General features: G+C 44.8%; 1 protein-coding gene across 1 annotated transcript; it reads right to left on the reverse strand.

Moving 5' to 3' along the window:
* Positions 1-3777: 3777 nt before the first annotated feature.
* Positions 3778-22700, reverse strand: LOC120836242. The gene is made up of 10 exons (XM_040210242.1): positions 22684-22700; positions 18246-18457; positions 14738-14827; positions 14595-14651; positions 14469-14498; positions 13956-14030; positions 10675-10746; positions 8235-8482; positions 5651-5813; positions 3778-4004 (listed from the first exon to the last, which is right to left on the reverse strand). The coding sequence occupies exons 1-10, from the start codon at positions 22698-22700 to the stop codon at positions 3778-3780; spliced, it is 1191 nt and encodes a 396-aa protein (XP_040066176.1).
* Positions 22701-23046: the final 346 nt, after the last annotated feature.

Below are 23046 nucleotides of genomic sequence, written 5' to 3' on the forward strand. Positions count from 1 at the left end.
TTTTAACTCCTGAAAATCAGCCCTTGCGAATCAATGCCACATTGGGTAATTTGGTGCTGAGGCCATATCTGACGCATATTTCATACCTGATGTAGCCGGCCCTCGAAGGTTGTGAACAGTTGCATCATGGTGCTTGACGAGGCCTCCAATCCCATCGCAGGCGTTCTTACCTCCCAGTAGCGGAAACTTGTTACTTGGCCGACAGGTACTCGGTCTTAGCGAGCTCATGAAGTTGGTACCTATTCTTGAAGTACACTCTCAGAAAAAAAGGATCCAAATGAGCAAAAAAGGGTTCTTTTCGCTAAAAAAGAACAGATTTTTGGGAAGATCCCTATGAAGCGTGCTTTCTCAAGCAAAATCATCCCATGGAAAATTTTAAAAAAAGACATGCAGAGCTAGTTTCCGGCCCGGAAAGAGCGAAAAGGGTGCTTGTTGCAGCCAGGAAAGAGATAAAGCGATCTTTGGAAAACGAAGGTCGCTTAAGTCTTCTACCGGGTAGAGGGACACAATGACCAGGCTCGAAAGGCTTTGCACGCGAGAAATTGGGTGTGCCATTCTGTGGAAACAAAGCTGCCCGTGTGAGCTGTCAAGTCCTTGAAAGCTTAGAGAGGCGGAATGTCGTAGTTATTTACCAAGTCGCGTGCAATTTGAGGCCGAGATAAGCTTCGCCTCCGACCACAGATGAAACAAGCTTCGATGACTTTGACTTCCGGGCCACCTGGAGCGATGAAAATTTAACCGTGCGTCTAAATTAAGAGCGCGATCATTCGCTGGGAATTAGAACCTTCTAGCTATCGTAATTTTCTTTATACGAGCATATGTCAAATCAGAACATCATAGAGTGAAGCCTTACAGATAAACTTTCGTTTTAGATTAGCTACATCGATAAGACGCGCCTCAAATGTTCCTCGGATCATAATCTCACTCCCCTGATTAAAATAAACGTCCTAGCTAGCACTTGTGGATTGATATACTTCAATACAAAGTACAGATATACAAAAAGGAAGAAAAAACGCAAGTTCAAAGGCTGTATAGATAATACAACGCCGCTGATAGCGTCTTGCAATAAGCGCAAAAGAGAACATAGAAAAGAATGTATGTGCTCGCTTTTGGGCGAGCACACACATAAAAAAACACATTTCTTTTCTTTTTTTCTTTTTTTTTTGACGATTACCACTGGAAAAATCAAACGTCTGAACAAACTGATAAGGGACTTACTTCGTTTCCGCAGGTTGTGAACAGCAGGCGCTTCGTCCTCACCAGCAAAACACAAAACAACAGATTTCTCCGTTTTAACCTCACATTTTATTAGGCTTGACGTCAGATTTTATTAGGCCGACAAAACAATAGTGCGCAATCCACAATCGGACGTTCGAATCGCGGCTGACTTCGTTTTATCAGTTAAAAAAATAATAAACGTAGGTAGACACTCTGAACTTCGCGTACCGCGAAACAAGTTTCTCTACTATAGCCATTCTAACACAGACCGTTTTAAAGCCAACAGTTTATTTATTATTTCGTGCCAACTGAGAAATCGACACGAGCTCAAAAGACGAATTTTGCCTAGCGAAAGCTGCCCAAACGCCTAGGATAATAATAATAATAATAATGTCTTTATTTTTTTCATCACACGATGAAGGGTAGGCCGGGGAAAAAAGCTGTGAAAACAGCTTGACGGGTCCCCGACCTCCTACAGTGGCAGAAACATAACACCTGAAACAAACAAACAAAAGCAAAGACAAAAAAAATGGCTGTTACAAAAAGAGCCCCGGCATGACAGATTGTCACACAAACCGTTACACTGTGCGGTTATTGTACATAGTAATTTCGAAGCTCATTCATAGAAAGCGAGTCCAGTTGAAAGTCAGGACTAATAAAGCTGTTAAGTAAATGTGGTAAAGTATATTTTAACATTTGCAGGCCATAGTTAGTTCTATATTCAGCGTGCCGTGTAGGATAGGTTACAGCATTTCTAGTTAACCTCGCGAGAGTCGTCAGGAATTGTGAGTTTCGTTTTTGATCTCTTTTAAAACCAGCGGTCAACCTGTAACCAAATACGATATAGCTTCGCCAATACTGGAAACTCCTCCGAAAACACATAGGAGCGGCGGCGAACGTGACAGTGGCGCCTCTAGCGGACTCGGAGTCTACGGAAGCAGTCGTCGCAATGGAAAAGTATAGGCTCCGCGACGTCCTCGAGCTTTACGAGCCCCGTTTCGTCACCCTAACGACAGAAACAATTTATTACGGTCAGTTCGCTCGCAAAGCGGAATCCACTGATCGCAACTGCAACGACAATTGAATAACAACGCGCGCATAAACAAAGATAGAGCAGTTTATTTAGCTGTCTCAGACGCCTCTCAGGGGATCACACGCGTTTGAAACGCGTCTGGGAAGCGGAAAAAAGGCGTTTAGCTACTCGAACTATACGTCGTAATCGTTAAAACGTGCAAAAACGACATGTTAATATTATCAGAGCAAGCGCACGAGCTGCCGGAGCATAAAAACAAAACAAAAAGTAAGGATAAAAATGAACGTGCAAACACTTACCGAACTTTGCAGAAAACATGGTGTCGCCATTCCCGACGAAAATAAGAAGAAACGGGAAAGAGAAGCGAACAACGGCGAATAAAACAAAGAAGCTAGCAAAAAAAAACTATTTCAACGACGACGATCGTTGCGGCGCTTATAGAAAAAAAGAAAGAAAAATGGAAAGCAACAAATGAATAGCTGGTGGTCGCCACCGGTGTTGAGTTCACAACAAACAAAGCGGAAGCAACAGACGAAACTAATGAAAAAAGAAGAAAGCGTCCCTTTTTTTTCAGCTGCTTCCCAAGCAGCACAATTCCCTGGTTCAAGCTTGAGCCCGCTTGGGCAGCCGGGGAAAGTTTCCCCGGCCCAAGCACCATTTTGCTCCAAGGGGCAAGCTATCCCCAGCCTGGCTAGCCACCCTGGCAGTTCAGTGGGGGTTCCTTGTCTAGCCAAGCTTGGCTCTATGGCGTCTCTACAGCCAGGCCCAGGCTGGCAGTTCAGTGGTCAGCCAAGCTTGGCAAAACGGTCTGAACGCAGCCTGGGCCATGCTGGCAGTTCAGTGGTCAGTCAAGCTTGGCAAAACTGTGTAAATACGGACTGGGCCAGAGTGGCAGTTCAGCGGTCGGCCAAGCTTGGCCAAACGGAGTAAATACAACCTGGGCCACGATGGCATTTCAGCAGTCAGCCAAGCTTGGCAATACGGTGAAAATGTAGCTCGGGCCAGGGTGGCAGTTCAGTCGTCAGCCAATCTCAGCTGTACAGTAAAGCTCGGTCGATTTACCTGCACCGGTGCATAAAAGTGCAGGGTGGTGCTTTCAGTGGTATCTCAATACACACACCAGAAGCACTGCCCTACACTTTTCTGCACCAGTGCAAAAGGTGCAGGTAAATTGAACGAGCTTAGTATAAACACGGTCCATTGCCAAGGACCCATTTCACTTAGCTGTGAGCAAACCTTGCAAGCATCCTGGGAGGCCCAATTTGTACCCTTTGATAAGCTTGCATTACATGAGTCTTTGCATCAAGAAATATGATAGTGGACAAAACCCATTTGCAATTACCTAGTTCAATTCGATTTTTTGCAATGTCCTCATGAGTTGCTAAATCGCAACAGAACAAAACAATTTAAAGTCTGCCATTTCAATTTTGCTACAAGTTTGTGGATGGAATGCACGAGAAAGAAGACTCAGAACCATGTTTTTTCTTTTATTTCTATATTTTCAATTTTCGTTTTTGTCCTTGACATCACGTCTGTGAGATGTCCAGGATGTCAGCGTTGACGTCAAAGTCGCCCTCTGGCAGGCTGCTGGGCAGGACAGTGACGAATTGGGCTGAGAGGATGGCCGCGTCTTGAATCTTCTTGGCCATCCTCTCAGCCCTGCCTCCCTCGCGATCCGGGGCCCCAGACAAGTAGTCGCCAATGGCACGCTCCACGTCGACCACGCTGCCTCCCACTCGGCTCCGGATTATAGCTGGAGAAAAAGAAAACAAAAAAACAGCAGAAGCGAATGTTATGCACGCCACAAAGCAAGTCACAAAATGCATTAGGGGCCTATAGAAACAGGGGGAAACTCTCGTGTAGTAATTTATTCCAAGTCGAGTTTAGGGCTGCCGAGAAAGAATTACCATATTTATTCTAAACAGGTTAACCATTTGCTGGAAACTGTTCTTTACCAGTAGGAGTTGATCTGTAATCATAACCAAACAAGGTCGACCTATAGACCAATGCGCTGTTTTAAACAAGCCTGCATTTGGCCACATTAAATGTAGGCACTGTGCATGCGCGGAAATGAGCTTTCTGTGAGGTGAGGCGTTTGTGCACGCACCATTTTGACAACAGCGTCACTGCGGTGGCGTGGCATCAAAGCCATGTGTTCGTCTACAAAGGCCTGTTCACACATACATCACAGCACCAACTCAGTGAAAAGCACCGACTTTGCACATGACCAGTGGTGTCACAAGAGGGAAGGGTGGGGGAGGGGGGGGGAGTGCCCGAGACGAGTGGCTTGCATGCTTTCGCATTCACAACTCGCAAGTGGAAAAGGTGGGGTGGGGGGCACCACCTTAGGTGCAGCGCTCGGGGGGGGGGGGTGTCATGGCGGGCCACGCAACCCTATAATGGCATCACTGCATATGACCCCACTTTTTCCTGCTCACACACAATTCAGAGCCAGCTTTAGGCATTGACAGCAGTGCTGAATGTTATTTCAACACCAATATTAATCTGCTAACTAACCTAAGAATAAGCTAATGTATTCCCCGTTTGAGAGAACCCAGACGCTGCTCTCACCAGCCACTGCAAAGCAATGAAGCTTCATGCACGCACACCATGGGCAGTGCATGATTATGAACTCTGAGCTCCATGTGAAATTAAATTTGTGCGACCAGGGGACCTAAGCCGCTGTGAATGACAGAAGAGAGCATGCGTGCTGGACAAAGAGATGAAGAGGCAAAATGAAAAAGAGGTGTAACAGTTGAAAAGGCAAACATAAGAAACAGAATTAAAACAGGTAACCCCATGAGAGTTCGACAGGACTGCAGTTCCCGACTGTAACAGCCGAAATAATTTTTAACTGGGAATGTATGAATGAGGCTCTACCGTATATACAAACAATACTTAAAATTGAAAGAATAAAATAAAATGTGGAGGACAAGCACAGGACAACCACATTCTTTCGTAATTGTCCTGTGTTTGTCCTTTGCGTGTTATTCTTTCAATCTTAAGTATAATTTTCAACTCAGTGCAATTTGTTTAGAGTCCCTGAAAGATTAAGTTTTTCATAATCCAGATTCCATAGCAATACCACTAACATGGTGCATTACTTGAAACATCAGCTCACCGCCTAAGATCACTAGCCAGAAGGGAAAAGCCTCGACTTGATTAGAAAATCAGGGGAAATGACTAACCATGATGATAAAGAAAGTGCTTGCTTTATAAACACTTATTCAGGAATTATATGAAAATACTCTTGCCACTTTACGCGCACGTTTACAAACCACAAATTTTGCTTAAAACTGATCCAGTAATTCTTCAGATTCTTGGCAGCTGACAAATTAAAAGAAAAAAGTTCCCATCATTTTTAATTAGCAATGAAGGTGTGGAATGAAAACACCTTACCAACGGCCACGGCACAGAGCTGCGTGCCCCTGAACGGCCGCTTGTTGCCCCTGCGGCCGCAGATGCTGAAGTGCATCTGCACCTGCTTCCGCAGGAGCCGCTCCAGGGTGCGCCGCACAGCCTCCGCGATAGTGGTGCCACCCAGGCCGGAGAGCTGCTCCTTCTACACGAATAAAAGAAAAAAATATTGCACTTTAAGAATCACAGTTCATTTAATATGAGTAAGATGAAAACTGACTATGGTATGGCATCCATCTCACCTAAGTGAAAAGGTAATGTGAAATTGCATTAACTCTGTTGACAGTATTTACTACACTATTATATAAAAGAGAGTACGGAAGATCTAATGAAAATAAACCCTGAAGAAGGGGAGCAAGGGAAAAAAAAGGACAAACACATATCTCGAAACACACCTAGCTGCACTTGGAGATTTGTGTTTGTCTTTTGTCGCCATACCTTTTCTCCAGAGTTACTACTGTTATTGTCCAGCTAGCTTCCACCTCTGCAATTATTGCATTATCATCATACTGAAGATCGATCCAGACTTTTACTGAAAGTAATTAATAGATCAGGTAATTGGCCCCTGCTGTTCTTGATGTTCTTGTTGCCTTCTTCCCTTCATTTTATACTTTCCAGCGAGCACTGATTGCCCTTAAAGGGACACTGACACCCCCCAAAAAATTGTTTTCATTTTTTGCCAGGCGCTTCATTATGGTGTCGGAGGACTACCCAATTAATATTTTGCAACAGAGTAGCGTATTTTTTTAATAAAGCCAAAAGACGCAACTGCTCGAAACCGAAACCGAAACCGAAACCCGACGGAGGTCGGAGAAGTGGAGAGAAGAGAGTGAGTGGCGGAAGTCACGTGGCTACACCCGACCGTGCGTTTCTTTTTTTGTTTTTTTTTCTCCTCTCCGTAGCAGACGACACGACATGCGGCATGCGCTGCGGCGTGCGGGAACTGCTCGCCGTGCTATTCTTTTGCAGTTATGTTTGTTCCGTTCGTTGTTCTGTACTCCAAGATGAGTTATTTTGTACATTGAGGAGTTGGAGATGAGTAGTGAGTGCCCGTGGTGAATTTCCATGATCGGCTTCGAAAAGAATACACCCAAGATGTTGCGTGAAGAGCTGGCTCACATGTCCTGCATCCGAAAAAAAGTGGCATTGTGCGACAGAGTTTCCGAAAGATCAACGGGATCGGGACCAATGGCTGGCTGCAATTCCTGTAGAACATATACGGACACCTCGGAAAGCGGACGCTACCTGATTTATATGCTCCTTGCATTTTGTGGAAAGTGATTACAGGTGTCAAAACGGAAATCCCATACCATTTAATTCAGCGAAGTATCGTCCACAACATTTGTTTGTTATTTTTTTGTTTGTTTCTTCAGTGATGATTGCAAAAAGAAAAGAAAAATATATGTAAACATCGAGAAATGTTTGAAAAAAAAAAATTCACGGGGGATCGAACCCGGTCTTACCGCGTGTGAAACGGACGTCTTTCCCACTGAGCTACTGGGGCACCTCTTTTCTGATGGATCTCTTTCCTTAGTAATAATTCAGCCGGTAAACTGTAAGTTGGAAAGTTTGCTGTCGATTTTTCTCTGGCAAAAACACTCCTGGGTCGAAGTCGGGAAGCACTACGCCACCACGCTTTGGGGACATTCGCACCTAGTAAAGAAATCGTACGCGTGCATGTTCAACTCGAAGTAGACACGTCGTGCTTGACGTTTGCGCGAGCGATGTCTTCAGCCACGAGAAGGGAGCGACGGCTCGGCGACGTCTTCGTGCAAATCGGCTTGGTGGCCGGGCGTGTCGTACGGGAGGAATACCAATTCTTCTGACCAGTCCCAAATTTCTCTTTTAACGGTAGACAGAATTCGCCGGTACCGCGAACGACAGTTCTGAAATAGAGGTCCCACGCCCATCGTTCGCTACCATCGCCGTCCCCGCGAGTTCCACGATACCCGAAACGACGAGCGCACAGAATGCTTCCGGTTGTCTGTGGAACTTTTTTTTTCAAACAACGTATTTACAGCTTTTTAGAAGCCACAAAAAATGGGTTTCATATTTTTTTATATTTTTAATATTCAGTGTGTGCCTTCAGTGACCCACGACTTTGATTAAATTTGGTGGTCGCATCGATACCTTAGAAAACGGCCCGTGACCGCGAAAAAGAGAGTGAGCGAGACTCGAACCGGCCAGTTCTTGATCGCCGGTTTTCGGGCTGAAAGAAACCGAATTTCGAGCCGCAAATTCTGTTCTGGGTAGTTGAGCTCTCATATGTCACGTACAACTAAAAACCTCGGCGAGCATAAATACCCTGTCAGTGTCCCTTTAATCATTCTATATGCCCCTGTTCTTGACTCAAAAGTATGTAGAGGTGTGAAAACAATAAGGCCATATCTTCAATCGTAATGCTGCCTTAATAAGTGGCTGTCTGTGACTAAATAGAGATAATGGTTAAGCTAACATTTTGGTAAAGTTTAGATACGAAGCAGTTGAACATATGCCGTCGCTCCATTTCTCAAACCGGTTGAGCCACAAGGCACTAACATATAGTGAAAAAAAGTTTGATATTCACCAGGACAGCCTGATCAGCGGGGTTGATGAGGCGCCTCTCTGCTGCCTCAAAATCTTCCATTGTCGCCAGCGGTAAAATAAAAACCGCTGGCGGCACTGGGGCATCAGGCGGGCAGTTCGCACGCTCAAGCTGAGCGATGCGCACTGCCAGCTGTTCCTGGTTTGCCAGGACCTGCGCCGTGTCCTGGCGGAGAAGGTGCACCTCGTGCCGCACATCCAGCACCCCCTTCAGTAGCTCCGACTGGAAGGCTAAAATAGAGGCAAAGAAAATTCTTGTGGTCAGAGATCTACGAAGGAAACGTGCTGAAAACAACACTTCACCTAAGACTAAAAAGAAAAAAACAATGATAAAAAAAATTATAGCTCAAAAAAATATTTCCAAGCCTTATGCAATTGATGGCAGCAAATGTAGGCCGTCCTGCCAGTGGATCTTTCATCGCACATATTGTTTACGTCCAAGCAATAAATTATATTTTGTTCCACCTTTCGAGAGACCAGAAACCTACAAATCATAGACGTGATTGTAGCTTCAAATTTAGCTACTTTAGAAATTCCAGCTCCAAATCTGTACCCGTTATCACCTCAAGGACCATAGTAAAAAAAGTCCGGCTCCTAGCGGATCATTACTAATTTCCCCCTTTATGTAGAGAATTAAGATACATGCAGGCACATTTTACATCAAATATATATTATCTTATGGAGCCGTACACATTTCAAATGCCAAAAGCATTGCTGCCTCCTCTGACAACGAAATCGTATGAGAACTACTACTTGCAGCGTATGGGTAATGTGCAAAAGTTCATTTTTTTCTTAAGGTGAAAACGAGTATAGCTATATTTGAAAATGATATCCCCAAATTTAGCTACTCCCCCCCCCCCAACCACTCCCCTTGGCCAGTGACCATGGAAAGCAGGGTTTGGGGGGGAGGTGAGGTTTGAGGGCAGCACTGTTGAAGGCCTAGGGTGGCAAAATGTTAAGTTCACCTCTCGTCACAAGACTTTCGGAAGGGGCACAGCGTCACTGAAGGTGCGCAGCCTCATGATACGTTGTGGCACTGGACTGGTGATTATGGTTTATAGCATCTACTACTGTCTTGTGTAAGGTGAAATAGAGCATAGGAAACAGCCTCATCACTCCACAAGATTTCAACACAATAGGTAAGCTTCTTAAAACAAGCTAAACATTAGTCACTTTTCTTAATCAGGCACTAGTTTTTTTTTAGATATTTGAATAATAAAAATAAAACAGCTGTCACTGATAATAAAAATAAAACAGCTAGCTTGAACATGCAAATCAACCCAAGCTATGGGCACCAGGTTGCCCCACCTAGCCCAGAGTGGCGGAGGGGTTAAGGTCGCAGGTCTTTTTCCGCCACCACTACTGCCGGCTAAATGGTGCCACCTGCTGCCCTATGTGTGTGCTTACTTGCACAGTCACCGACATTTTTTACTGATGTAAGCGATTGCTGGCATCATCTGTACAAAGTCTGCTTTGGGGTCCCTCAAGGCACTGATACCGACGGACGTTGGGGTTCCTTAAGATACTGATATCAATGCCACTGATAAAGAGGTCGCAACCGTTGGACATATGGAAAACTATTTTATCTCAGAGTTGATGAAATGACATGTCGCAACTAGGATGCTTTCATGTACACTTTGCTCAGGTTGGCAATACTTGCACTTTCATAACGATTTTGTTTATTTTTTGCTTAGGAGCATGAAAGGTCTTCAATTTGTGATTCTGGAGTATGATCGTTTGTATACGGAGTATTGCCATAACTGCAGACTTATGGCAAGGCCACGTCGAGGCATGTCCAACACTCCTGTTTTGGTGTAAGCACCGAGTGCCTGACTTGGGCCTCAAAACGTTTATTTAACAAGACCCCCGCCGCTGCCACCTGTCGGTGCCACAGTGCAACTGCCATCATGACAAGCATCAATGTTCAAAAGGCAGAACTGGTCTCATACAGAGCTAGAAGTATGAACAGATAGGTTTCAAAGGTGCCCCTGCTGCACGAGGATTCATACAGCCAAGGCACATTTTCTAAAGCAAGAAGGCTTGCCATTCACGTTAAGGTTTCAAAGGTGCTTCTGCTCCACAAGGATTCATGCAGCCAAGGCCTATTTCTAAAGCAAGGGGACTTGCAATTCATGTTGAAGTGAGATTATGTAGATATCAGCAATGACCGGTTCATGTAAAGATGTCAAACATGTTGTTCTTAACAGGTAATCAAACATCTCATTCTTGAAATGTAAAACAGAGCATTACGAGTGATAGGCAGGTTTTGTTTTGGTGGTCGAACTATATCGAGAGTATGGGCATTTAATGCCATACTAAGGGCATTGGAAAAATGAAATGTACAGATGTGATTGTGCCAGTCTTCTAAACTTGGTCAGGTCAATATTAAGCAGTGATCGTAATGAAACATCTGGTATGCTTACGGGACATGGTAGCCTCAACCACCTCAGCTGCCTCCAAATTCCGCCTTCTGGGGGCTTGCCGCTCTGCCAGGGCTGTGGTAAAGTATGTTTTAGTCTCAGATTAAGGTCTTACAACTCGTCACACAAGTCATTCACACTTTTCAGCAACTACATATCAGCCATTTTGGCACAGCCAGTGTCCATCTCTGCCCAACATCTCAAGGGCAGTCAATGTCAAGAAATCTGACAGATACGCTTCAAATGCACACCTTTTTGGGAGGCAAAGTATGTTTGTCAGCTCCACCTCCAAAATGAGCATAAGGTGTCCAAAGCTTAAGCTTGGTGACTTCTTTTATAAACGGTTTTCGAGGCAAGCAAAAAATTTTATGAATGACCGGAGGCAGCAGATTGGAGGCGACAGCAAATTTTCTGCAGTCTGCCAAAAAAATGTGCATGTGAAACGTGTCATCACAAATGCCGGTATAGACAGCCTTTTTTAAAGGGATGCTGAAATGAAAATTAAAATATACTTCTCACGTTAAGAAAGAAGTTAAATGTAATCACTGAAGTCAGCTAATGACAATCACACATTAGTATTTTTAACAGATGGTTATATTTTTCGTTCCAAACAGCCAATTCCATCGAGAGCAGCTGTCGGAGAGCACTATGCTTCTTGAGAAAACCAGCACCTATAGCGCGCTCGTGATGTAAGGTTTAACTTCGCGGGCAAGGCTACAAGGAGGCTGGTGTGGATGTGAACTGTGCCACTTGGTAGTGTCAACATGTTACAATCTGGCGGTTCAAGAGGCCCGCTTCCCGCAGAAGTTGAATAGGCACGGGAGAGAAGGGAAGTTCGGTTCCGCCAAGGGAGAGAAGGGAAGTTCAGTTCCGCCAAGTTTAACAGTCTATGCACGCTCAGAGCTTAGCACAATACCTCTAGGGAGTGGCACTGCTTTTATGTGAAGTTTTACTTAACATTCGGAAGCATCCACCAGATGTAATCTGGTAATAATTTTTTTTTTTTTTTTTTTTTGTTTTAAAAAGTTTTTTGGTGTCAATTGAAACTAAAAATTGGCATCTTTGTGGTGTGGCCAAAATGTGCTTGGTATTTAAACCATAAAATAGACTAGGCATTTTGCTGCAGTACCCCTTTAAAGGGATGCTGAACCGAAATTTTGATTACACAAAACACGCGGTAAAAGTGTGCAATGGGATGCTACAAACACCAAAACACCACTCATACAGCGATATCTTGAACGGATGACCAAATTTTTCAAGAAAAGGAGGCGCATTTGACAGAGATGATGTCGTCATGTTTCTCCGAGAAGGAGAGGGAACGGCCTCGCGTCTTCTCTGCCTCACAGCCTTGAGGGAGCGAAGCGGAGAGAGGAGGAAACTCGGTATAGTGATGTCACGCGCCTCGTCGGCCTAGTTCAATCTGGACCTCTTTTTCCAAAAATGCGGCCATCCATTCGAGATATCGCCTTACGAGTAGTGGTGTAGGGATTGTAGCGTCCCGCCTACATTTCCTGCATTGTTTTTTCTGAAATCCAAATTTCGGTTCACCATCCCTTTAAACTAATAACACTGGCTGTATCAGACGGTGGACAAGGGGAAACATCTCAGCTGTCTCATTTATGCTCATCAAATCATTAATTCCAACAGTTACAATTGTTACAAGAACCTTACATGCAGAGTGAAAGAGGTATAGCAGCTCAAGAGTGAAGCCACTGATCTCTGACAATTTGCTGGATTGCGCATCCCCGCTTGGTTGCTGTAGCACAAATGAGGCCACCGCACAGTCACCTTGCCACAAAAAATCTACCTTTCAGAGCGCAGCTAGGGTGGGCGGCAGCGTGCTGAAGACACGTTTTCTGCTTACTTATTGTCATTTGTCGTAGAGGTTGTTTAAAACCTGGCGTAAATGGTGACCTTCGTTGGCCTTCGAGAACATGAGCAAATTTGTACAAAAGTCCAGCACCAGAGGAGAAAAGCACAACTCCTTGAAAGCAAGTCTAGCCGGTCTAGCGGCATGATAGAAATTTCCTTGGTATGCCAAACTGCTGCATCTCTGTGCCTTCACACACGTGGATAGCGATCAAGAATCGACGCCGTGTTGATGTGTTTTGCATGTGCAACGTGCGTGAAAATCTACGTGCCTCTGGAGCAGCGTTTTACTTTACTGTGGTGACTGTAGTGTCGAGACCGGTTATAACAAAATAGCGGCTACCTCAAAGCAATCTCGATTTCCCATTCCCTTTCACACTTCGTTAACCAAAGTCAGTTATAACGAAATAGCGGATACAGCGAAGTGATTTTCGATTCCCGTTGCCTTCGTTATAACCGGTCTCGGCGGCATTTGTAAATTGCGGCGTTCGTGGTCCAGATAAGTCTGATGCAGTGGCGACGGACGAGGGGGGGCGGCAGCGGTGGTTGAAGGGAGGCTTTCTTGTGGGCACTTACCGAGGTGGTGGAATTCATGAGTAATCGCATGAGGTTACGATAGAGCAGTTTGCAGTAAGTATATATGCAATTATTTTTATAAACAAAATAAAGTGTGCTATTTGAGGCATTCAGCAGTTCCAATGAACGCAACACTTTATGCTTGTTATGTAATGAAGCACATAAAAAATTTTTCCGGGTTAGACTCTTTACTGACCCATGAAAATTACAGTATGAATGTTACTGGATCTTATGATTAGGCCTGCGCTGTGCTCTATAAACCGCCTTGCCTGGCGGTGAAGTCTGATCTTTGACTAGCACCAAGCTGTTAGCTTGACCGGTATCCAAGGATGCGAAGGCACAGAGATGCAGCACTTCGGCGTGCCAAGGAAGCTTTGATCACGTTGCGACACCGACAAGACTTGCACTTGACGAGTTGTGCCTTTTTCCTGCAGTGCTGTACTTTCGTAAAACTTTCCACGCGTTCTTAAAGGTAATTGTCAACGGTTACACCAGGTTTTAAAAAAATTCTCCGGCAAATGATAACGAACGAGCAGAAACATATCTTCAGCACGCTACCGCCTAGCCTCGCTGCGCTCCAAAAGGTTGATTACCTGTGGCACGATGGCCAACCGGTGGCCGCATTCGAATAGCGGGGAAGCGCAATCCAGCAATTATCGTAGAGATCAGTGAGCGAAGCAGATTAATGCTAGCCACAGTTAGTTGAACATTTAAAAAATAGCTGATAACCTTGTATGTGATATCTCTAGAAATACAAACAAGCGGGTTAAATATACAACTTTCCTATGTCAGTCTAGATTATCTGTGAATCATTGGAAAGAGCCGACTGTGAAACTTACGAGATGTAGGAGCCCGACTTTCTTTGGACCACCCCTTACTGGATGGAGGGTCTGGGGCCCTGCGCTTGGGAGGGGCTGGAGAAAAGTATCACAATTTACTTTCCACATGGGCAATTATGGCTTGGCCAGAGTGCCCCTTTTCTTTCTAAAATCTTAGACAACTTTTATCTACTCGTTTAGAATGCAATGCAATGCAAAAGGCATGAACCCCCCCCCTTTTTTTCTTGCTGCCATACTGCCAAAATGGAACATCAGAAAGGTTTAGGCGTGATTGTAAAACAAACACTCTTTAATTTCATAAATTATTGTTTGCTTATATTCACATAAAAGAGGAATTTTGTATCCACGAGCATCTTTCAAATAACAAAATCTTAAAATCCCAATTCAAATTAACTGTTTTCTAAAGTCAAATGGAGGAATCACTTTTTACAGTTCTAGATAGGTTTGAACCTTCATGAATAACGTGTAGATTCTCATGTGTAAAACATGTGGAAATAAAGCAAGGACACTTACCCCTTGCACAGGCACCTCCCAGGCCAGTAGCTGCAAAATCAATGTCAAGTGTAAATACATTGTCAGTGTCTCTCGCAAGGTAAAAAAAAGATGAAATATATTTTTCTTTACTGTAGGCTAACTCACGTGGAATGGGCACTGAGAGACGCACAGGAGCGTCGGCCGTGTTGTCTCTCCCAGTGGCTAGAACAGACATATCAGAATAAAATTAGGTTAAACAAAGAACCATTTCTTCTGCTGAAAATGTTAAATTGCTATGATCAACATACCTCCATCATCGGGCTCCCCGACATCTGTGCTTTCCAAGCACGAGTTCTCGAGCCCCTCGGTGGCCTTCCTTTTGGCCTTCTTGTATGTTTCTTTAAGAGAAAGCAAATTGATACAGACCCACTAATTATTTAGCTCGTGCAAAACCTGGTTTACAATACTGCAATGCCAACCCATAACAGAGCAAAAAATCACTAAAACCAATTTACAATTTTCTAGATATGGTTCCTTTCACAGCTTACAATACCAAAAGGATATATTATTGTAGTGTTCTGCCGGGAAACCGGCATTTGGGGGCAATGCCTGATAGCAGCACTCTTTCAAGATCAGCATTTGTAAAGGCTTCAAATACTTTTTTTTTATGTACAGCACAGTGTGGTGTCTGCTGCTAGCATGAGAAGCGCACTGTTGCTTGCATCATTCTGAAATTTAATGCAAAGGCCCCATATGCAGTCATGGTCAGAAGAAATGCAAAACATCTGCAGCTGCACAATCAGTTGTCGCGATTCCACAAACATCTATACAGAGCAAAATTAACTATGGCTCAAAAAGCAGCAATGCCGAGAGAATAAACACCCATGACTGAAGCACTTAGTTGTGTATTGGGGTTTATGTGTTGAGAAAATGACTGAGAGAATAAGACGAGAGCTCACAGGGACGTCGGAACACTGAACTCTGGTTGGAATGATTAGTGGTAGAAATAAAGCTAGCTGTTTTTATCTCCACTGCACTCATCAAACGTGTTTGAATTTGAAAGCCCAATGCCGGACGCTGGCATTCCCATTCTGATGTGTTCGACGAGTGCAGTTGAGACAAAGATAGCTAGCTTTAGACCTACGCATCAATCATTCCAACCAGAGTTCAGCGTTTTGACATCCCCATCCAACCTCGTCTTCTCCTCTCACTCAGGTTTTCGCCGCATAAGGTGACACTTTCATTTGTAGGGCGAGTGCAACTTTGAAATGGCGTGCACTAGGAGCAGCCGAAGCAACTTTAGCTGCTGCTTGCGAGCTTCAAATCTGTCCATTGTATGTAAAGCCCCATTCACGCACTTGCATTTGACTACGAATGAATGAGACACGATCAGCTTTTAGCCTCTTGCGACTGCCTACGACCGGCTGCCATTGCTCGACTGCCGGTCATAGGCCTTCGCAAGAAGCTTAAAAAATCAGTCTTGTCTCAGTCGGTCCTAGTCAAATGCATCTGTGTGTTAACGGGTTTTCATAAGACCTATAAGCCGGAACATGTAAACGTGTGTCACTCAATACAGACATGGCAACCTAGCAAGTGCTACGCTCCCTTTCGTGCGTGTGCAGTGCAAGACTACGGCTTTTTGAAGAACAGAGATACTCCAGGCTCACGCTCGTTTCCTACACTGGCTGCTGACAGTGCTATGGCAACTGTGAGGGAAGACGTGCACGTAAAAGCTCTGCTCTATCGCCACATGATACATATTTTTGACTATGAAATTTCAATTGCAATCATACTCCCAGAGAGCTCGCATTTCATTACCAGTCAAGTTTCTGATGCTGCTGTCAGGTTCGATGGGCTAGCTCAACACCATCTAAAATAATCAAAGCACCTGCACTAGCATTTCGCAGTCATCACAGTAAGATCGAGCACTGAAACAGATCAAGTGCTGCATCTTTCATGTCATTGTGATAATGCTCCGAGCTACTCTTTCCTTTCTGTTATCACAAGTCATATGATTTGTTTCATCTGTCTATATTTATGGTTGCACCAATAAATGGGGGATTCCTGGTCACTCCCGAATGGCTCTCTGGTTGTCTGACCTGTCTGAGACGTCATCTTTGATCGTGTCTGCGGGTTTGTCGGGCTGTGAAGGCTCTGGTGCTGGACGAAAATTCCAGTCTACGTCCGGCAGTAAGACCAGGGACGTAGTCTTTGGTCTTACTGCCGGACGTAGACTGGAATCAGCAGTCATATGATCAATTAGTGAAAATTACTCAAAGCAGTCATATGATCAATTAGTGAAAAGACGGTGAGAGTGCAGGCGAGCTGGTGGTAGCTAATCATGTCGTATTGCACCTGAGACTGCGGTGGAAGAAATCGGAAGAACTTTCAGTAGCAGGAACGTTCTCTGTGTCTGTTTGAGACGTTCTCTCTGATTGAGACGTTCTCTGTGTCTGTTCCTTCTACTGAAAGTTCTTCCGATTTCTTCCACCGCAGTCTCAGGTGCAATACGACATGATATGATCAATACAAGCTTGCCGTCGTCTGTCAACAAACCATTGGAATGCTACGTTTTTGGCGTCGATGTGTGTCCCCATGCTCTTTTCTATGTTGCAATTTTTGCTTCTATGTCCTCCTGGCAGAGTCAGACTACTTTAGCACCCTAAGCAAAATTAACTAGGCTTGTTTCACTGCATGTGGCGATTCATTCCGCGTAGACGCCGCAGAATGGACGCTAAAGCCTGATTCGCAGGATGAGATTCTGCTTGCTATTTTCAGTCATTACGTCGCTCCAGCTGCAAAAGCATGAACTGTAGCGGAGATGGTTGACGTTGATACGAAAAATTGCAAGCAGAATCAGTCCAAGTGAATGAGACATAACAAGTCGGTGATGGCAACTAGTAACAATTATCAACATCTTGTATCTACTGTTTACACTGAGCCTGCTTACCTTGACCAACCTTCAAAATTAAAGGTCTTTTGAAGGCCTGCGCTTACTCCATATTGCAATTACCAGGTCAATGTTTTCGCTACGGGCCACTGTCGTTTGAACGAGCAGGAACGTTTGGAAGAGCAGACAACGGTTTGAACGATCAGGCAGCCGTCCGAACTTGAAGACACACTAAACATAGTCCGCGGGTGGTCCAAACAACTTGGCCGTTTTTTTCACATTCATGTTGGAACAAAACAAATGAATTCGATGGCCTTAAGTATCCGCGAATTCAACTCAAAGTGCTTTCTGTACAAGCAATCGTGGTCCAATGCCATCTGGTTTTCCTTTTCACTAGCCCTGTCCATGTTTTTGGATGAACCAAGCAGGCAGAAAACTCATGAATACTGATCTTCAAACCTTTCGCAACTGTTTTGGTACAGCCTCAGTTGCTGCATTTTGACGAGAAGGCAAGTTTTTGCCTGGTTTCTTCTAAAACAACACAGGCATGCACGCCCCGCATGGTGACTTCCACCCACAGCCCCAGACCGGAAGTGTGCCCGACGCACCACCACCGCACCATGACATAACAGAGCTGAATTTGTGTATATATGTAGACAAAGTTTTCGGGATCGAATTGGGTAAATGCTAGATAAACCTTTGTCTTATTAATGTGGCCAGCTTACATTATGGACAATCTTAGGAAGGAACGGATGTGTCTATATTAACGAGGCATCCCTGTATATGCAAACTACACTCTCAGTCCAAATCTAAACATTGTTTACCTTTAGATATACTACATGATCATATCAATGACTAATGCCCCTAGGTATGTGCAAAGATTTCACAACTTGAAGCCACGAGGATATCATACAAACACCACTTACTGCAATAGGAGAACACCCGCACAGGGTGGAGGGGCCACTCCTCTTCATTCCCAGGTGGGGCCTGAGACTGGGCCAGTTTTATCACTGATGCCGGTGGCACGTTTTTTGGCCAGGAACACATCGTCCTGTCAGCACTGAGCCAGGCCGTCGGAACAGCGGCCACGCTGTCATCCCCGACAAACTCAACCGCACAAAAAGGGCGGTTTTCCTTTCTGTAATGAATATAACATTTTCGTTACTGCAAGGCAAAGCCACAGCTGATTAGCAGTGGGGAATAATTCAAGATTAGGGCCGTGCTGCTGAGAAAGGGAGGATGGGCCTAAGAGGACACGGAATAAGTTGATGAGGGCTCACTCGCGTGGAACTGAAGATGGACAGTTTCTGCGGCCCAGCAGACCCGCCAATAATGAAAGACGTCCGACTCCGTCAAAGGTTTGAGCATAACTGACCTATGATCACGGGCAAGCGCTCGCAATGCACGGGCTCAAGTGCAAGCCCGTGTAAGTGGCACACCGAGTTCGTGGTGTACCGCATTATTTATTTTTAAATACTGCACAATGTACCTTGGGTTTAACAAAGCGACTAAGAATGAGATAGAGTTCCTGAGGGCCGGCAATCAGAGCATTTTATTGGGGAAAAAAATGAGAGAAAAATCAGATTTCTTTTCTTACCTATGCCTGTTAAATGAAATGTCAAAAATGTTTTTGTTTTTTTCCTAAATTCACACAAAAAGGTGTGCATACTGACCCAAAAAAAGAGAAGAGTTTCATATTTTTGTTGTAACTTACGATTAAATTAAGTTTGCTATTTGATATTAAAAAAAAAAGCATTAATTCACTGATCTCTATGACAATTGTTAGATCACGCTTCTCCACTCCGCGAATGCAGCCACCAGACGGCCATCATGTACCAACGGGATGTTGACCAGATAAAGCGTTTTAAAGGGATACTTCAACGAAATTTGAAATATACCCGTCGTGTTCACAAATAGGCTGAATATGATCCACAATATCCGTAAATGACAATAAAACGTCTGTATTTTGAGCCTGATGGCTGTGTTTTTCGTTATAAACGGCCCACTCTGGCAAGTGCTCGGAGAGCAGCCAGCGGAGAGCACATGGCCTCCGCCGCAATCGTGACGTAGTTTGTCTCGAGATGAGCAAAGCTGCGTCAAGGCTGACATCGAGAAGATGTCCTAGACGTTCCAGCCACGGAGGCGGCTGCTTTTATACGAATTTTGAGTGACGGGTTAATCTTCTATAATCTTGTAGAGGAACAATAGCGTCATTTTGGGACACAAAATATATTCTCGGGGAGGCGTTAGCAGCAGCCACCGGGTGCTCTTTGCTAATCGTTTAACTCGTTTTCAAATTCCTTTTGTGTCTTTTTCAACAAGAGATTGGTGCGTCTGATGTGATACTGCTCCCTTGAACACGAATAGACCAAGAAATAAGCGCCGAAATTTCGTTGTAGTATCCCTTTAAGAGGCTGGGCGGCAGTGTGCTAAAAGACACGTTTTCGGCTTAATAGCAATCATTCGCTGAATTTTTTTTTCCTTGTGTACTTGGTTATAGGTGCCTTTGAGAACACATAGAAATCTTTATGAAAACATAGCACGGCATAAAAAAGTCACAACTCATTGAATGCATGTCTTGCGGCGGGATCAAAGAACATGCCTTGGAATGCTGAAGTGCTGCATCTCCACCCTTGCACACTTGGGTATACTGAACAAGCATTGAAATCGTGTAGATGATGCTGAAGGTCTGTCGTGTATGAAGATTTATGTGCATCTGAAGCAGCGTTTTACTTTACTCTGAAGACTGTATTTGTAACTTGCAGCACTCGTGGGCCAGCAATTAGTTGATTTTGTGCCGACAGAACACAGCGGCGGAGGAGATCGTTCTTTGCCTCCGGGACATTTCTAGCAACCAAATCTGTGGAAGGGAATAGAAATTTATCTTTCTCGATTCCCCCATCTCCCACTTCCGACACCCCTGATAGCGTAGCTCAAAAGCGTCAATGTGATTTGTAACCCATACATAACTGTGCTGCTCTGTTTTCAGGTGACATGAGTAATTCGGATCCATACGAGTACATTTTAAACACTGCCGATAGCGCATGATAGCAACCACTCATAGTGCAACCAAACAGAACTGCTGGACTATCCAGAGATCTGCGAGTGATATGTATGCGGCAAAGACATGTAAAAAGCGACACACCTTCAAAACCTTCCCGAATGGTTAACACATTCACACGACGTCTAGTTTTTATCAGTGTCCAAGCGTGCGAAGGCAAGGACGCAGCATTTCGGCGTGCCAAGGCATGTCCTCTGATCATGTCATGAGACTTGCATTTGACGAGTTCTGCCTTTTTCCTGCAATGCTGCACTTTCGTAAAACTGTCCACATGCTCTTGAAGATAACATAGTAACCACAGGGTTTTAGAAAATTTTTTGTCGAATGATGGCAAACAAGAATGTGTTTTCCAGCACGGATGCCATCTAGCCTAATGCTCAAAAGGCTGACTTCCTGTGGGCACAAGATGGCAAATACAAAGCTTTCGGTGGCCGCACTCATGCTGCAGCGACCAAGCATTGTCTACTGGTGATAAGTGTACTGATCAGCACTGATCAGAGCACCAAGCACTGAACAGTGCGACCAAGTAGGGCATTACAGAGTCACATCTTCGCGCTAACTTACCACTTCGGAGCATGCAAAACTTATTCTTAATATTTATTTAGGCTGACAACTGTACGGATACTACCCATTCAGCCCGCTTCAGACGGGGCAACTTTTCAAGCACTTTCGGGGTTGCTGGCGGGTTGTTTCATAGCTTTCCCTAGATCGACACGAATTGCTGAAATCGGTTTCAGCCCCTGTAACGAGTGGGCTAAAGCGCACACCCAGCTCGACGCGCGTGGAGCGAAAGCTCACGCTGCAGAATCCAGGGATCCTGGGTTCGAGCCCCACCCCTGCCCATTTCGATTTCGATGAGCATCGTACCAGCGTGCGGTCGTGTATCACTACTGCGTGGTGCACGTTAAAGACCCCACGCTAGCGGTGTACAGCACTGGCTAAATTGCTCATCTACAGCAAGTGACTTGTCGCAACTTTAAATTGCTGACCAACTACAGGCTGTATTCACCAATGTTTGTTTGCAAACAAGCTCGCTGCCGCCCACTATCGGCGGACCCCTGTGCGCTTCCGGTTTTCCTCTTCTTTTCCTCTTGCCACACATCCTTTTGTTATTTGTATTACGTTCTACAAAGCGCAGGTTCTTACAAACCTATTACAGGTACCTCTCCGAAGGAAAATCTTATTTTCCGATCGCTGTGTGTTACTGAAGAAATAAATACACTACCGGAAGTCTACTGGGGCACCAAATACTGTGGCGCCCTCGTGGTACTAACTCCCACCGAATGCGGTGAATAAATATCCCCGTAACCCAATTTGCTTTTTTTTTTATGATAACTGAAGACTTGGTTCTGGTTTGAAATTAATCGCTTTTGGAAATGAACTGTTTCAGAAAGATGAGTTTGTATTTTTAACGCAATTTAAAGATATAAAAACATGTTTTTAGCATGTAACTGTGCGTCTAAATAGTGCAAGGAAAATAAAATTTCCTGATGATGATGGCAAGTCGTAGCAATTCGGCTGCTGCGTGCGAATGCGGGAGGTCCGTGCTGCTGGTGTTGCGACGTAAAGTTGCTGGGCGAAATTGCACGCGCACTGGGCGAAATAGCACGCGCACTTGATGTCATTGAGTGCGCGTGCAATTGTACTGCATCTTTATACAACCGCGTTCGCAACCGCTTTGCGAACGCGGATCCGCTTTCAGTGTGAATGAGCGGTGAAGCGGGCCTTAAGGGCGGTTCAGACACTTGCGTTTGAGTGCGTTTGACTGCGTTGCGTCGAGAACGGAAAGCGAGTCACCGGCACATCTGTGCTTCGTATGAAGCGTGGATTCCAATTCAAGGAATCATCTTAGCACGCGATATAAGCAGCAGGGATGTCCTGGTTTCTCGCTGCCGCAACGCAGTCAAACGCAGTCAAACGCAACTGTCTGAACCAGGCTTTAGGGTGTTTTGGTAGACCGTACGCTTTCAGGTAGCGTGCCCAGAGATAGCGTGCCCAACCCATGCTTCAAAATGACGGCACGAGCTCCCCCTAGCAAAGCGGAGCTCGAGCGTACGGTACTTCACGAGTAATAGCGGGATAACTGAGCGCGCGAGCTTCTCAACGAGCGTCGCTCGAGCAGCAACATCGTTGTGCGCTCAAGAGACGAAGATGCACGGAACGCGGTGACGCACACACTGCGCCGTCTCAATCACACTTCGACAAACTCTTGTGCTCTCTGCTCTGTCAGTACGCCCAATCGCATAGTTCCGCATTAAAACTTCAGCCGTGCTCGAAAGTCAAGTAATAAAGGGGTCACTTACCCGGGCTGCCAGGACATCGTCGACGTTGAGTTTGTTGCGTCGTTGCAGCAAAAAGAGAATTACACCGCTCGAAATAATCGATACGAAAAACGAAAGTACTAAAAAAATAAATCCCTAAATCTAAGAAATCTAAATACAAAAATAAAAACCTGCTCACTACGGAACCTCGTGCTCAGAAGACACGGGGACACAACACGAAATAATCGTTACAAAAACGATAGTCGATAGTACTAAAAAAAAAAAACCTAAATCTACGAAATCTAAATACAAAACAAAGAAAAGCTGCTCAGTGCAAAACCTCGTGCCCGAAAGGAGACCTAAATTTACGAAACTTAAATAATACGAACCAAAGAAAAGTCGCTC

The sequence above is a fragment of the Ixodes scapularis genome, unplaced genomic scaffold, assembly GCF_016920785.2.
Source record: "Ixodes scapularis isolate PalLabHiFi unplaced genomic scaffold, ASM1692078v2 ptg002055l_1__unscaffolded, whole genome shotgun sequence".
Classification (NCBI taxonomy): Eukaryota; Metazoa; Arthropoda; class Arachnida; order Ixodida; family Ixodidae; genus Ixodes; species Ixodes scapularis.